General features: G+C 36.8%; 1 protein-coding gene across 27 annotated transcripts in view; it reads left to right on the plus strand.

The window, feature by feature from the left end:
- The window catches only part of CELF2 (CUGBP Elav-like family member 2), a 785,403-nt gene that overhangs the window by 717,880 nt on the left and 49,356 nt on the right, over positions 1-18,167 (plus strand). For 12 of the 27 annotated variants that reach the window (XM_073619453.1, XM_073619451.1, XM_073619452.1 and 9 more), the window contains one exon: positions 15,429-15,473. The exons of the other annotated variants lie outside the window; for them this stretch is intronic. In XM_073619453.1, the coding sequence (XP_073475554.1) occupies positions 15,429-15,473 (45 nt within the window). The remainder of the gene's footprint in view (positions 1-15,428; positions 15,474-18,167) is intronic. 27 annotated transcript variants of the gene reach the window in all.

Raw genomic sequence — 18,167 nt, forward strand, 5'->3', positions numbered from 1 at the left:
TCCATGGCGCTGCACATGTAATAATTTCTTATGCCAGCTAGTTGATGGCTTGACAGTTTGGTTGCGGACACAAGCAAATGTGACAGTTAGCAATCCCAGCATTCCAGGATTGTACCTGTTTTTTGAAACCCTTAAATCGATGGGTTTGGTTCCACTTTATGATTTACTGCTCTTCTACTGGGCTCTGGGCTTCAGCAAAATGGCAGCCTCCGGCAAGAAGAAACAGGAACAATGCTGGAGGCAATTTACAGCAAACACCAATTTTGTTAATAATTAATTTGCATAATTATTCATGTGGGATGTTTGTTCTTTGCTAACGAACATTATTTTTGATCAAGTTGTTATGTGTAAAGTTCCGCTTTAAGCCTAAAATGTATTTGTTGTATGCATCACAGTAACATAAGTTATCATTATTTTGCATTGTGTGCTATGATTCTTTCCATTTTTCATACTAAGAACCAAATGCTAGAATGCTTAATGGAACACAGCCAACAGAAAGATTTGTGCTGTTTGCAATAGTGCAAGCATCTTGTTTCTGACACACAAGAGAAAAAATTCATAATTCCACTTTTCACTCACTGGAGAGTAGTAAAACATGAAAAACATAGCAAAGTGTTTAAACTGTAATCATGGCAACATGGCCTTGATTGTTGCTGCCCGTGCTTGTTTTTTTTTTTTTTTTTATTCCACTAAGTACCTCCCAGCAGCATTCCCTTAAGTGATCCTTGGTAACTTTGTGCAGCAACTTAAAAGGTGAGATTCCCTTTGTTGAAAAGAACACCTAGGGCAATAAGCTGTTTCCTTTGTTTCATGGCCTGAAAAATTAGAGTTGAATATGTCTAACTTGCCTTTGGATAAAATAAATGTCCCCTTTAATTATTGCAGACATGCAAGGATAGGCAAAGGAATGTACGCTGCAGAAAGCAAAATACAGATGAAAAATAATTTATGTTTTATCAGCTGTTGACTATTTCTTTTCTGTAATGCTTGAAATACAGCTTTATACCTATGTATGTACTGACATTTTATACTAGCAGTGTTTCTCATTTTTTTCAGTTAGTTATTTATTTGAAATCATAGTGGGCTATACCAACTATAACAATCAGCAATTAACTAATTGACTAACTGGATATATAAATATGTGCACATAAAAAACACGCATGTGGCTGGTTGGCATGCTTTAGTACATACGGTATTTTCTTACCTATTTGCATTGCATATTGTATATTACGCAGAAAACACTTTTTCACTTTTGCTTGTCAAAAGAAGTTTATTGAGTATACAATGTTATAAAGATACATAAAGATACATAAAGTAAGTTTACAAGGATCTATAAAGTAAGCTCATTGTTTTACAGTAGGGTTTATATAGGTAAATATCATGAAATTTCAAATATTAAACATTGGGTTCACGTAAACCTAAATTAAAGATATATATCATTTCCTTAGTTACTTTTGTAGGTATTTAAATGATTTATACCTACTATACATATTGTTTACAAGTAGAGTGTATATAGGTCAAATAAATTCTGATAATGAGCTTTAATCGTAAGGTGGAGAAAAGGAAAGAGAAAGAAGAAAAAGGGTTGAAAGGTAGAGGTATGGTCCACAAGGTTGTCCCGCTCGTCAGTTTATTATTCTTTTTAGTTCTCTTTGAAGCCTTAGAATGGGTGTCTCCGTAAGTCATTTAATCTGTTACCATGGCAACAGGACAGAGTCATTGAAATTTGACAGGAACTGTTGTTTTATCCAAGGATGCCAAAGTTTTTCAAATTTTGGAATTTGATTTTGATCGATGGCTACCATCTTAGCATGGGACATTGTATTATTCATTCTGTGAATTGTTTCTGCTAGTACCAATGTAGGAGATTTCCATGCCTTGGCCACTGTTTGTTTTGCAGCCATTATTAGTTGGATCATAAGTTTGAATTGAGAGAGTGTTAACCATTCCGGTTTTAGATTAAGTAAAGTTAAATATGGATCTGGTTGTATTATTTTTTAAAATATTTTAGATGCAATCACGAAGACTTCCTTCCAGAAGGTTTGGATTACTGGGCACGTCCACCATATGTGTAAATATGTGCCTATTTCTGGGCATCCTCGAAAACAAAGAGCTGAGGTATTAGGTGAATATTTTGCCACTCTAGCGGGTACAAGGTACCAGCGAGTTAGGACTTTATAATTTGTCTCCAGTGCCAAGATGTTGGGTGAAGATGACTTAGATGTGAGCCATATATTAGACCAGTCCGTGTCTTCTAAAGTTCGTCCCAGGTCCTCCTCCCACCTCTGAACGTAAGAGGGTCTATTAAGATTTGCTACTCCATATAATTGATTATAAAGTGATGAAATTGTACCTTTAGCAAATGGATCTTTTGTACAGATTGATTCAAAAATGGATAATTGGGATAATGGTGTATCCCCCTTTAGGAATGGTGTATAGAAATTTTTGATTTGGAGATATCTAAATATCTCAGAGTTTGGTAGATCATATTTTTCTCTAAGCGATGGGAATGAAAGGAATGATTTAGATGCTATGAAGTCATTTAGTGTCTGAATGCCTGATGTTGTCCAAGCTTTAAAAGAATTTGGGTAGATCCATGCCGGATAAAAGGCCGGATTTCTGATAAAAGAAAGGAGAGGATTGTGTGGAGATTGTAACTGATATTTGGTTTTTAGTTTATCCCAGAGAGATAAGAAGTGTTTAGTTATGGGATTATGAATTTTAAAGCGGTCTTTAGGATCAAGCCATAATAAATTTGATATTAATAGAGGGTCATTTTCTGAAGCCTCTATAAATACCCATAATGGGATTTCCTGTTTTGCATGGTATTTGGACAGACTGGCCAAATGTGCTGCTCTGTAGTAGTTAGTAAAATTAGGGTATCCCAGGCCTCCTTTATTTTTGGGAAGATGTAGTGTGTGTATAGGTATACGTGGTTTAGAAGATCCCCATATAAACGAAGTTGCTCTTTTTTGTACTATTCTCAAAAAATAGGAAGGAATTGGAATAGGGAGGACTCTGAATAGATAAAGCAATTTGGGTAGAATAGTCATTTTGATTGCATTAATCTTCCCTATCCAGGATAAAGGAAGTTGCGACCATTGTTTTATTAGATTTGTGATCTGTCTTAATACAGGAGGATAATTGGTTGAGAATAAGTCAGAATGAGATGCTGTTAAATGAATTCCAAGATATGGGATTGATTTTTCTGCCCATGTGAATGGGAGTGCAGCCCTAGCCGGGATCAATTCCATGTTTGTGAGTGAAATATTAAGCACTAGGCATTTCTTAGGATTAATCATAAGGCCGGATAGGGCTGCAAATCCATCAAGAGCTGGTATTAAGTTAGGACCAGAGACCTGTGGTGATGATAGAAAAAGTAATATATCGTCTGCAAATATACATAATTTGTGTGTAATACCTCCTACTTCAATGCCAGTTATAGTTTGGTTTGTTCTGATGTATTGGGCCATGGGTTCGAGTATAAGGGCAAATAATAAGGGAGATAATGGGCAACCCTGTCGGGTACCTCTTTCGATATTAAAGGCTTCAGATTTGTATCCAGCATATTTTATATAGGCTTTGGGTTTATTATATAATGCTTTGATCCATGTTAAAAAGTGGGGTCCAAAACCCCATTTTTGTAATGAATATTGCATATATTGCCAGGATACTGTGTCAAATGCCCTCTTAATATCGAGAGATAGAAAACATAAAGGGATGTTCCGTTTTTTAGCAAGATGTGCCAATAACACTGCCCTGCGTATATTATCGCCTGCCTGTCTATTTGGCATGAAGCCTACTTGATCTCTATGTATTAATTTTCCTATAATGCTATTGAGGCGTTTTGCTATTATTTTTGCTAATAATTTAATATCAAGGTTTAACAGAGAGATAGGCCGATAATTCACACAGGAAGTATCATCAGAAAGGGGTTTTGGGATCATACAAACAATTGCCATTAGTGTTTCTTGCCGAAAAGAATGTCCATCTAGAAGTTTGTTAAAAGTTTCAGTGAGAATGGGAGAGAGTATTTCTGAGAATGTTTTATAGTATAAAGCCGAGTAGCCGTCTGGGCCTGGTCTTTTGTTAAGTTTTAGGTCTTTTATGGCGTTAGCAACTTCATCTATAGTTATAGGCTCATCCAAACTGCTTTTTTGATTCTGAGATAACTCAGGTAAGGTTATTTTTGAGAAGAAGGATTCAGCTTCTGTAGGATTAAATTCATTGTTTGTCTTGTATAAAGTTGCGAGATGTGAGTGAAATTTATGGACTATTTTAACTGGATTACAAGTGTAAACATTTTTTGATAATTTCAAACGTATTGGTTTGAAAGATTTGTTAGTTGAATTTAATGCCCGAGCCAAATATGTACCTGGTTTGTTTGTATTCATGTAGAAATTGTGTTTGGAGCGTTTGAGGGATTTATCAACTGACTCAGTGAGAAATAGATCGTATTCCAATCTAGATTTTTCCAGATGAGATTTTGTACTCTGAGATGGATTATCTTGAAATGATATGTAGGCTGCATTAAAATTGAGCTCTAGTTTTTTTGCTAGATTTTTGCTTTCCCGTTTAAATAGTGCCATTTGTCTTTGTATTGTACCACGCAAGACAGGCTTATGAGCTTCCCACAGTGTTATTGGGGAGATGTCTGTTGTATTATTAATTGATATGTATTCCTTTAAACCTTGTTCAATGGCCATCTGATGTAGTGGGTGTTTGAGCATTATGTCCGGTAAGTACCACGTTGGGTCATGCGCTTTTGGTATGGCTGAGGCTATAGTAGTGTATACTGCATTATGGTCAGACCACGGAATCGGAATTATATCTGATGCAATAATTTCTGGTATCATTCCTATTGTTAGAAAAATATGATCTATTCTGGTGAAGGTTTGATGAGGGTGCGAGAAATATGTGAATTTCTTTTTCATTGGGTTACTTTCTCTCCATGAATCTACCAGATTGTATTTGGAAAGAAGTTGAGAAAAAGGTAATCTAGAGGTTATTTTGGATGGTGTAAAAGGTGATTTATCTAGAAATGGGAGGAGGACCTGGTTCGAATCCCCACACATTATCACTGTTCCTATTTTGTGTGTATTAATCACTTGTAATATATGTGAGAGGAATGGTGTAGGTTGTTTGTTAGGAGCGTAGTAGGAAATCACTGTGATTGCTGTATCCATTATATAACCCATGAGTATCAGGTATCTACCTTCTGGGTCTTTAATTTCTGATGATAAGGTGAATGGTGTGGATCGGTGAAATGCAATTAGAGTTCCCCTTTGCTTGATACAGGCAGAAGCCGTGTAAATTTGTTGATAAAAAGGAGAAATATATTTTGGAGTAGAATCTTTGGTGAAGTGTGTTTCTTGGAGGCATACTATGTGAGCCTTCTTGTTATGGAAAGTACGGAAGGCTTTGGTCCTTTTTTGAGGGACATTTATTCCCTGAACATTCAGGGAAAGTATATTCAGTGGTGCCATGGCAATAGATCAAATAGTTTTGACTTACTTTTTGTTATGCAGAGCTGACTGCGCAGATCAACCTGTGTGGACTGAAGAGATGAATAGATAGAAAAGAAACCAGTGAATTCTGGAGTAAAGAGTAAACAAAAAACATATGAGATTAGATGATACATTGTATAAATTATTTTTTGCAAGTAATCACAATTTACCCGTGAAAGAGAATAAATATCTCTCTCAGGGGAATAAGTGCCTTCGTCACACTCCCACATAATATGGTTGGGAGAATGAGGAGGGCTAATGGGGGTACACGGATCTTCCGCTTACAGGAGAGAAGTGCTATGTCAAAAGACATCAAAATGATGTTTCATTAATTGGAGTGCAGAATATAGTTTTTGTTGAAATTATTTATTCCAGGGTGGTTGTATATGGTTAGTCTTGCCCTAGGCTAAATAATTCAGTTAGAAAGGTACTGTTAATAACTTTGGTATTGATGAAGATAGTTTGAATTATTTTGGGATTTTAACCCTTTTAGAGTAAACAATTACATATTTTATTCATATGTAACTGTTTAGATATGTTAACTCATAAAATTGAGGTTGTATTGCTTCAGATTAGAATAAACAAAAACATAATTCTAGGAACTAGTTAGGTAATAATATATTTGTTTTGAGAAAAGAAAGAAAAAGCTTCCATTACTTCTGGATTATTGAACATATTTGTCCTAAAAAGTAATAAATCTATTGTTATTACCTGATAATATATAACTGAACAAGAATTTCCTTATTTCACTTATATATTCTAAGGCTATATGAATCAGAAGTAATAAGAAATATAACTGGAATGTAACATGATCCCACACAGTGTGTGACTATCAGAATGCAGTTACATTCAGTTATAAATATAGGTTTTTTATAGAGAACCATCTCTTAGTATAATATATGAAGAGATATCAGGAATTAGGATGTCAGTCCATTGAATCTTCTTGGTCCATGGATGATGTGGCATAACGGCCTCTTTTGTGAGAATGATGATTCCCATTTTGTTCTGAAATTTTCTGGGTGCTGCCTGAAGGTGAAGATGATGCTATTCTTCTGCGTGTGGGAGTGTTGCTGCTTGTGGGTTCTGTCAGATTTAATTTTAAAAGGGTTTGTTGTAGTTCATCTGCTGATCTGCTTCTGTAAATTGTACCTTGGTAGTTAAATCTGACTGAAAAGGGGAAGCCCCATTGATACATAATGTTGTGGCGTTGCAGTTCCATTAGTTGGGGTTTCATGGATCGTCTTTTAGTAATAGTAAGTTGGGATAGGTCAGCAAAAATTTGATAATTGTGTCCTTGAAAATTAAGTTCCTTTTTTTCTCTTGCAGCAATTAGTATTTGTTCTTTCGTTCTGTAATAATGAAATTTTGTGATTATATCACGTGGGGGTCCATCTTTCTTTTTGGCTGTGAGGGCTCTGTGTACTCTGTCCAGTTCTAAACGTTCAATAGGCATATCTGGCTTTAGTTCTTGTAATAGAGCAGTAATAGTAGATTGCAGATCTGTCACAGTTTCAGGTATTCCCCTTATGCGCAAGTTTGAACGTCTGGCTCTATTTTCGTAATCTTCGAGCTTAGTTTGAAGTATTAAATTCTCTTTTTTTAATTGTTCCAATTCTGTTATATTTTCTTGGGTTGTAATTTCAATTTCATCCATTTTTATTTCTAAGGCTGCGGTGCGGTTTCCCAGCTCTCTTATTTCTTTGGTTAGGCTTTTTGTTATTTGGTCTGAGGTTTGTTTTAAAGCCTTATAAAGCATCTTTTCAAATTGTAATAATATTACTGGGGATACTGAGGAGGCTTGTGGAGAAGTTTGTGAGAGGATTTGTTCTGTATCTGACTCAAATGGAGAGTCTTGCTGTGACATTTTCTGCCTGTGAGAGCGCCCTGATGCTATATCTTGTGAGGTGACTGGAGCTGCTTCAGCTGCAGTGAGTGCCTGTGAGCTCTTTGTAGGTGATTTTTATTTCTGCCACGGTTTCCTCCCAGTACCATATTTCCTGCCCAAACTTTCACAGTTTGTTCCCTGGGGCAAAAAGGTTCAAATGGATACCTTTTGAGCCTGCAGGCTCCGCTTTGTCCTTCTCTTCTCTCCTCAGCGGTGTGGAGCTCTAACAATGCATGTCTGCTCTGCTAGGCTCCGCCTCCTGCCCCACACTTTTTCACTTTTATATCATCACAAATGAGGCATGTTGGTTATTCTATGTATACATGTATAACATATATATTCATGATTAACTAACTGATTAACTAAAGAACTAAGCCATTAAGACCCCTTTTAAATTTAGCATATGCTGTTCTGATATTGAAATTAAATTCATGGTAGTGGTATAGCAATAGTAACAAACCACTATAATTACAATTTGTGGTCATTGACTATTATTTGTACATATTGTGTATAAGAAAAATTGTAGGAAGTCTGGTGACTAATGTTGTAATTTACAATAAAACTGAACTCCAGGCTCCTAGTTAAAGTGATTTTTTTCTAAAAAAAAATAACAAACATGTTATACTAACCTGCTCTGTTGCAGTGGATTTGCACAGAGCAGCCTGGATCCTCCTCTTTCTGCCTGTGAGAGCGCCCTGATGCTATATCTTGTGAGGTGACTGGAGCTGCTTCAGCTGCAGTGAGTGCCTGTGAGCTCTTTGTAGGTGATTTTTATTTCTGCCACGGTTTCCTCCCAGTACCATATTTCCTGCCCAAACTTTCACAGTTTGTTCCCTGGGGCAAAAAGGTTCAAATGGATACCTTTTGAGCCTGCAGGCTCCGCTTTGTCCTTCTCTTCTCTCCTCAGCGGTGTGGAGCTCTAACAATGCATGTCTGCTCTGCTAGGCTCCGCCTCCTGCCCCACACTTTTTCACTTTTATATCATCACAAATGAGGCATGTTGGTTATTCTATGTATACATGTATAACATATATATTCATGATTAACTAACTGATTAACTAAAGAACTAAGCCATTAAGACCCCTTTTAAATTTAGCATATGCTGTTCTGATATTGAAATTAAATTCATGGTAGTGGTATAGCAATAGTAACAAACCACCATAATTACAATTTGTGGTCATTGACTATTATTTGTACATATTGTGTATAAGAAAAATTGTAGGAAGTCTGGTGACTAATGTTGTAATTTACAATAAAACTGAACTCCAGGCTCCTAGTTAAAGTGATTTTTTTCTAAAAAAAAATAACAAACATGTTATACTTACCTGCTCTGTTGCAGTGGATTTGCACAGAGCAGCCTGGATCCTCCTCTTCTCGGGTCCCTCTTCTGGCCCCTCCCTCCTGTTCAGTGCCTCCACAGCAAGCAGCTTGCTATGAGGGCACCCAAGCCGATTCACAGCTCCCTGTGTCCATTCATACACGGAGCCCTGACCCGGCCCACCCCCTCTCTCCCCTGATTGGCTAGCTGACTTTGATTGACAGCAGCCAAAGGCACTGCTGCTGTGTCTCTGTCAATCAGGCAGGAGAATCTCGGATGGCTAAGACACTCATGGACATCGCTGGGCAGAGAGGGATCTCAGGTAAGTGTTAGCTTTGGTGGTATTCAGCCCCCCTAATACTTACCTGAGCCCCATCTCAATCCAGTGATGTTGCACAAGAGCTTCAGCTATATGGGACTCTCCCTCCTGATTGGCTGAGACACAGCAGAGGGTGCCATTGGCTCTCGCTGCTGCAATCAAAGTCAGTGAGCCAATGAGGAGAGAGAGGAAGCGGGGCCAAGCCATGGCTCCTTGTCTGAATGGACACACAGATCAGTGGCTCGGTTCAAGTGCCCCCATAGCAAGCTGCTTGCTATGGGGGCACTTGGCAGGATGGAGAGGCCAGGAGTGCAGACAAGGGACCTGAGAAGAAGAGGATCTGGCATGCTCTGTGCAAAAAAATGAATAAAAACCAAGCGCTGATGTGGATAGATATGTGTGATATAAATAAATTGTGCTTAAAAATATATATATACCAATATAGTTAGTGCTATGAAAAAATCAGTAAATTAAAGCTGCTATCAATATAGGGTGATCAGATAACCAAACAAATAGTACTAAGTATAAAATTGATGCGCTTTAAATAAATAGTGCACAATATGCTGCTGTGACTAAGCTTAAATCCAGGAATAAAAAATGCATACATGTGAATAAAATAAATAAATAACTATGGTGCTAATACATGTGTTAAAATTGCCAAAATAAATCTTCAAATTGGTGATGCGACGGTGAATATAAATAAAATAATAATGACACTCTGAGTACAATGTCCAGGCAGAGATAAATAGTGGGAGAAAGTAAAAATAATTAAACAGTTCCTTCCCTTAATCCAGATTGATTGACTCACTGGGTTAGATCGTTTGTATCAGGATATTTAGTTTTTCTTGCATCCCACTTCAGCCATAATACTGCTGGTGATTCGGCTCTCAGGATAAAGGTTTTATGCAAAGCAAGCAAAGAAAAAATAGATCATTGTGCAGTGAACTTACTAGATAGTACATAAGCAAAACAGGGACAAGAGATACACTCACAAACTCCTGGTCTATTAGAAGCATTCAAACAATAGACCGGGAGTTTGTGAGTGTATCTCTTGTCCCTGTTTTGCTTATGTACTATCTAGTAAGTTCACTGCACAATGATCTATTTTTTCTTTGCTTGCTTTGCATAAAACCTTTATCCTGAGAGCCGAATCACCAGCAGTATTATGGCTAAAGTGGGATGCAAGAAAAACTAAATATCCTGATACAAACGATCTAACCCAGTGAGTCAATCAATCTGGATTAAGGGAAGGAACTGTTTAATTATTTTTACTTTCTTCCACTATTTATCTCTGCCTGGACATTGTACTCAGAGTGTCATTATTATTTTATTTATATTCACCGTCACATCACCAATTTGAAGATTTATTTTGGCAATTTTAACACATGTATTAGCACCATAGTTATTTATTTATTTTATTCACATGTATGCATTTTTTATTCCTGGATTTAAGCTTAGTCGCAGCAGCATATTGTGCACTATTTATTTAAAGCGCATCAATTTTATACTTAATGCTCTGTGCAAAACTACTGCACAGAGCAGGTAAGTATAATGTGTATTATTTTTAAACCAAAAAAACCCAAAAAAACAAGACTTTAATATCACAATAGAACGAGTCCAGAGTTGGACAATAGAAATGATGACGGAAGGTCTGAGGGATAAAACATATCAGGAGATACTTCTGGAACTTAACAAGTACAGTCTAGAGAAATCAGGAAACATATTTAAGTCAGCGGGTCAGTATAGTGATGAGGCCATTTTCCAAAAGGTGATAAGCAATGTATTTCTCTCATTACAGGCATGCCCTAATAATTGAAAAATATAAAAATAATTTTAGTATAGTCCAACATAATGTGCTTATTGAAAAGACCCAGTCAAATAAAAAAATAAAAAATGGGAAAAAGGAATCTATCGTTTTTTACTAGATATTTGACCAATATGCTGAAAATTATAAAATCATATATTTAATAAATTATCTCAGCCACCTGAGTATTTAGCTGTATATACCCCTTAATTACCATTTTTCAGTGCTGTAAAAGTCTGACAATTTCTTGACACAGATAAAGGTTTGCTTTGGTGGTATTTATTAACCACTGGGTTTTTTGTTTTACTATATGAAGGACAAAAAGACAAAAAATCTGGGATTGCTTAACCTTTAAAGAAATCTGAACTCATGGTACTGTTGCAGGGTAAAAATAGGGTGCATTGGGCCTTACTAAATGAAAAATGAACAGTGAAGCTGTAAAACACTGTCTAAATTTAATTTTTTTCTGTGAGCCGTAGGTTTTGTATTCCTCACCAAATAACTTTGACCATTACCTACTGGATCTCTGATATCAGAATTATAAAATTAGTCACTACTTATACACTTAGTGCTTATCAAAAATTCAAAAAAAAAATATAAAAAATGTCAAAAGGTGTGGAGGAATATGAAAAAATCCCAAAGTGGTGCAATAGGGCAAATACAAGTTATACTGTATATACCAAACCCCTGAATATGACAATACACCAAGTATCCAAAAAAGTCAATCTCTATTGATGTCCATATTCGTTTAAATAAATCTTTTCAACAGTGTCCATACACCTTCAAAATAATTTCCACTCACAAATAATTGTTATGCAATTCAGTTAGTGTGCATGCATATATGAAAGAGTCCCATGCTCCGTGTCTTTAAATATCGGTGACAGCTTCTTCACTCCAAAATAAAGTGCTCCACCACATGTGGTAAAGGGAACCACTCACCAGACTCATATGGCCATAAAGACCTACTCAGCCTTTGGATTATATCAGCAAGTGAGGTAGTAAATCTCAGCATGTTATATGCCCTCCTCAACAGCTAATATAACACACAGTGCAGCAGTGAAACATTTTTTTTAAAAGCACTAAGTGTAGAAGTAGCACCTAACTTTATAATTCTGAATTCTATTAGTGGGTTTAACACACTTAAAGGGGCAGCAGCTAAAGATATTTTGAAGGTTGGTGCTCTTTATATATGATTTTCTTAGCTCTATATCTGATATAATTATATTGCCTGAAAGCTACACACAGTCACTAGGTATCCTCTCCATCCAGTTCCTCCCCTTCCCACTTCTCCTTCCCAGACCCTTCCATATCCTCCTTCCCCTCCACTAACTTATCACTCTCCCTTCTTGACTCTTCCATATAGTGTCTAGGCTTTCTTCTTCTTTTCTTTCCCTTACCATAATTATTGAGTTGTACATGTGTCAGTACATCCTCATTGCCTATTACTCGATATTTTAAACTTGAGTAACTAACCTATATTACATGATATTTGTGCCTATGAAATTGCAACCATTGTACTGTTGTAAAACCCTCAGTAAACAAATTAAACACCAAAAAAAGGATCTCACAATCACTAGTTATCAGTGGCACTTTAACCCCCCACCTTAAAAAAAACAACCCCATAATCCACGGTGGTTTAGTGGCACTTTAACACATTTCATGACCCCTCCACCTTTAAGAAAACAATCCCACAATCATTGATGATCAGTGGCATATTAACCCCCACACCTTAAAGAGGTTGTAACCATTAAGAAGTAGTTCACTGCCAGCCCCCCTCTTATATTCAGCCATAACACACAGTGTAAGTGTTTTTTTATAACAATGCCTCGAAATACCTTTTTTTTCAGATATCTTCAGGCCGTTCACATGACTCCTGTTCGCTCTACTCCTCCAACCCAAGGCTATAGCGGGAGGGGCCGAGATCTCCCTCTGATGTCAGCCAGGGAGGTCATGTGACCGCCGTGCTGGCCACTCAGTCCCTCCCACTGTAGCCCTGGATCGGACTAGGAGAGTGGCTGGGAGTCACGCGACCGGCCTGAAGATATGTGAAAAAAGGAATTTAGAGGCATTGTTTTAAAAACACTGTGTGTTATGGCTGGATAAAAGAGAGGAGCTGGCAGTGACATTATTTAAACTTTTCTGCTAAAAGCAACAGGAGGGGGCGAAGATGGCTCACACAAACACAGGAGCTGACAGGCAGGGAGGAGGGGGGAGAGGGGGAGAGAGTAGAGCAGCGGATGACGGAGACACATTAACTGACCACGATAATCAGGGCTGCTGAGCCCTGATTACCATGGTCAGTACGCAGAGGGGGACACAAGGACTGGCAGGATCAACCAGGTTTTTTACATCTTACAGAGGGACAGGTTAGACAGCACTGTGCTGTTTAACCTGCTATAAGGGAACAGGATCTCTCTTTTTTTTTTTTTAGGGTTGCAACCACTTTAACCTTCAATCTGCTGCAGTCCTCATTCCTGCCTGTGTTTAGAGTCATTCAGCACTCCCCTTCTGCTGGTGAAAGTGAGTTGAATGATAACAATTGTGGTGGCTGTGATTGGTTCACAGTGATCAAAAGGTACAGAACACTGTACATTAAACCTGTGATCATAGCTGTCCAATGAGTCATCTATTCACAGATGTTTTACTATACAGTGGTATTGAGGTGGTTAAAGACTAATAATATACTTCTTATAAATTATATGAATGCATTTTAATAATACAGTAATAAAACCTATCATTTATAACAGTTTAAGACAACTTAATAAGCTGGAACTATTGCACTTGAACTTGGCTAGTATGTTTTCATTGCCATCACCACAGTACCGTAAATTATATCAGTATGATATCAGACTTTATGTCAGTGTTCTAGAAAAACACAGAGCCACTGCCTGGTAAATTGCTGGAACAGTGCAATGAGTCACACTGGTGACAGGTTCACTTTATACTGAACTTGCCTGTTGCCATGTATCTAGCACAGTGACCTCTGAGCTATTCCACTGAGAAATCTTCAATGAGTTGTTTCGCTATGTGCCTTGTTATAACTACCTCAAAGAAATCATAAGGAAAGTATAACATAATTGCACCATATTAATCAATAAACACACTCAAATTATCTTTGTGGAACTTTATTTTCATTTACAAATATAAAGGGGACATTGTATTGCAATTTTTCTTCTGAAAAACATGTTAGTACCTCTGAAAGCATATGCCTTTTCTCAGTTTATTGTATGGTAGCCCCTCTAAAAAGGTCATACTGAATCTCCCAGCTGCTCTTGTTGAAATGAGGGACAGTCGCCATTAGCTCACAACAGCCACTGTGACATTTATTATATAAATCAAATCTATTGGTGATTCACCCCTGGGGTAATATAAAAATAGTGGTCTTTTAGGTTAGTGTGCATGCCTGTCAGTTTTAAAAACAATGAATAAGAGCAGGGGTGCTTCACATTAGCACAAGGCAATTTCCCCATGAAGAAGAATTTATTCGCTATATACCTGTCAGTAAACAGCATATATAAGCACTTGCCTGCTAAGGCATTTAACCATGGCCACATGTGAAATGGTTCTGCACAGTTTAATGACATAGAAATGTGATTTCACAGCAATTTCAAGTTGGATAGTTGGCACGGCACATAATGCTAAATTAAAACTGCACACAAGGGGATTTCCAACGTGTGGTCAGGCTTCTATTTAAGGCTGATGTTCCTCTAGTCATTCTTTGGATTTGCCAAAAGTGTGCCAGCCCATGTTCATGGTCCTTGCTTTAATAGTCCATTTTGAATTTCTATGATTGCCAGAAATACCGTTTTAAGAACAAAGAAAAATACTGAAGAAATCAAATAAAATCAGTAAAAACAGTTTATGATATGTATAATTTGACTGAATTGAAAGCACTTAGTGTATACAGATTTTATGTATCATAGAATCACAGCATTATGTCTAAGCATGCCTATGTAGAAGGAATAACATTTCACATTTCTCTTCATTGTCTAAATCCCATTACAGTTTTACTTTTCATATTACAATTAACCAAAAAAGGAGAAAAGGTGGTTATATATCCAAAAGAAATGTGTACTAAATGCTGGAAGTATGCATTTAAACAGCAGTAGATGTACTTACAGCTGAGTTAAATTCAAGCAAATATTTGGATTTCCCATGTTTAAATAACACCACATATTGCATATCCTTTATCAAGGATTCACTAGTGAAATTCACCCTGTAAAAAAAATTGCTAAATCTGCCCAAGCAAGATTTGTTGGGATTTACCCAGCATTTTCTATCAGGATTTGTCCTTTATACTATTACATTTGCAGGCAAAATGTTGTTAGTTTGAATCTTGACCGGAAGAGTCGTGATAGTATAGTAGCAGCTGTTTTTCAGTTTTGGACAAATCTTTATAGGAATGATTCAGACAAATCTTGTAGCAAGAATGTCTATTTGTACATTTTCCCTCATGCTTTCCATGGTTCTGAAACTGTGTTTATGCACAGTCTGAGCCCAAGGAGAGTCTATTGAAGCACTAACCACCAAAAAATGTAATAAACACACAAGTGAAAAAATAATTTGTTATCTTTAACTAATATTTACCGTTTCAGGTTACAGCAATGTCCAGAATTTCCTGCCTGCCTGCTCCAGTAATGGTAGGTTGGAATTTGGGGAAGCACCGCCCCCCTTCTTTGCAGCTCAAACAGTGTTTGAGCACTATAGTTGTTGTCATCACTGGCACTTTTTCATATGCCAGGGGATCTCCAGGGAAGAGTTTCTCCTGATATCACTACCCATACTCAGACTAAGGCCAAAAATCAGCTATGACATTACAGGGAACTAATGTGTGACACCAAAGCCCAGGAGGGGGTGGTGACAAGGTGTTGGGCTCATGTTCCACTCACCTATCCCACATGGAGCAAGATAGCATTCACCTCCCTTCCCAGTGAAGATGGCAATGTGCCATTAATGCCCATATTTGGACTAAGTCATATAGTTTAAAACCTTTGAAGATAAAAAAATAACCTTGAATGACAACACGGCAGTGATTTTACTGCAGAACAAGCAATATTGTAATCCTATCATAGGAAGTAGAAAATCAACAGATCTCCTGACACATCAACAGGTAATAAAAATATGGGGTTTATTTATCATTGATTTGAAGATAAATTCAGCAGATATTCAGCTATTTTTCAAACCAGATTTGATTTTTCACATTTTTTATAATTTTCTCCAATTTTAAAACAAGATTCTGCCATCAAATGTAGCATTTTGCATTGGTCCATGTGAAAATGTCATCAGATAAGATTCACCCATGTAAAAATGTAATCAAGCAAGAGTTGAGCAACATTTGTTCTTCAATAGAAATGTACTTTACCACACTATTCATTCTATTTATTATTCAGGGAATATAGATTCACCCAACATTCCTTAAATGTTTTGCCTTAAATATTATTCAGATTATCCTAAGTTTTGAAGTGGAGAATGTGCTTTTGTTTGGTTGTTTTTTTATTTATGTATTTGTACTTAGTATAGGTATTTGAAAGTGCTTAACATAAAAGAAAAAGAATTGCACTAAGTGCGTGAGAAGGTCAGAAAAGTATAAAAAATTTGTAAAAAAGGTCCTGCTGCTGTGCACTATAACCCCGATATGAGGGCACATAGAACAAATATAGAAATAGAGAGTGCAGCGCTGGACTTATGACAAAAACATATGTGAGTGATAAATCAATTATTCAATCAATTAATCAAAATAGTAATTCACAGTGAATGGTTTCCAATCATTGAAAGGAGATCAGCAACAATTAGGTGCTCAAAAGTATTAAGTATTAAAAAACAATGAATCAATAAAATAAAGTCCAAAATAGTGATGTGTAGAAATTCATTACAGGCTCCGGGATCAATTTTCCACCGTGTAGTGCTGCCCACCACCTAATGGTAAAAATGGAGGCTTACCAGAAAGCCTGTGACCGCCCTTATTTAGAGTTAAAACGGCAGTGGTATCGTTTTTACCATCTCTATAAGATTTTATGTTTTTACCTTTGTTATTTTAATAAACCAGTCGAAAGTTTTCTACACCATTGGAGTCTCTCCCCTTTTTTCTTTTTGGCATTTATGATTCTTTTTTACTGGAGTTGTGGAAGCACTACCTGACTGCTCTATGAAAAGCGATCCTGGGACAGCACCTTGTGAAGCACTCCGCCAGCTGGTCGTCCATGCAGGAGGTTGAGGTCTCTTCCTAGCACTGTGTCCTGGAGTATTCCCTTGATGGTCCACTTCTACTAAGCCTGTTTTGACCCCCCCTGAGTAAGGGCGGTCACAGGCTTTCTGGTAAGCCTCCATTTTTACCATTAGGTGGTGGGCAGCACTACAGGGTGGAAAATTGATCCCGGAGCCTGTATTGAATTTCTACACATCACTATTTTGGACTGTATTTTATTGATTCATTGTTTTTTAATACTTAATACTTTTGAGCACCTAATTGTTGCTGATCTCCTTTCAATGATTGGAAACCACTGTGACTTACTATTTTGATTAATTGATTGAATAATTGATTTATCACTCACATATGTTTTTGTCATAAGTCCAGCGCTGCACTCTCTATTTCTATATTTAAAAGTGCTTATTTTCTTTTCTTTGGAGCTGTGGGTTTTTAGCACAAGATAAGTGCTCAATGTAATACAGGTTCAGCACTTCCATAATTAACTTTTTGTTATACGATAACATTTTTTTTTTTAAATATGAGAATATATATATAAATAAAAGCTGAAAGCTGTCAGTATAATATTTTGTCCCAACTGTCACCTTTGCTGTACAACTTGGCAAAGTGGTTCAATTCAGAATGACCAAAATATGTTGGCTTTTTATTTAATATTTGCATGTCAACAGGTCTTCACATTATATTTAAATACATACTGTGAGGGAAAACAGCATTTTGTAAGTTAACTCCTATCACTGCCCCCTGGGCTTTAGCGATATATTCAATGTATAATGAATGGTCTGTTCTTGTTTTTATGAGCTTACTCCTAGTGATCCACCCATTTTCCACAATTCCATATTATGCTTGCATAAAACATTGATGCCAAAAAAAAAAAAAAAAATACATAAAAAGATATGTGCAATTGTTATTTCTCTAATAATTCTCTGTAGAATGTAAAATAGAGCTATGGCCAATAGGAATGTTGACCTTCCCCAGCCTTTTGCCCTAATACAAGTAACAGAGCTAGAGCAGTCAAACTTTGATTATTCTTGTTCCTTGCTACCATAAATATTTCAGCTGTAGTTCAGACTCTGAATTTGCTATTGACAAAAGATGGAATTTAGCTCTTAAGAGTGCAAGCCTGATATGA

This window comes from Aquarana catesbeiana, linkage group LG03 (genome assembly GCF_042186555.1).
Source record: "Aquarana catesbeiana isolate 2022-GZ linkage group LG03, ASM4218655v1, whole genome shotgun sequence".
NCBI classification, from domain to species: domain Eukaryota; kingdom Metazoa; phylum Chordata; class Amphibia; order Anura; family Ranidae; genus Aquarana; species Aquarana catesbeiana.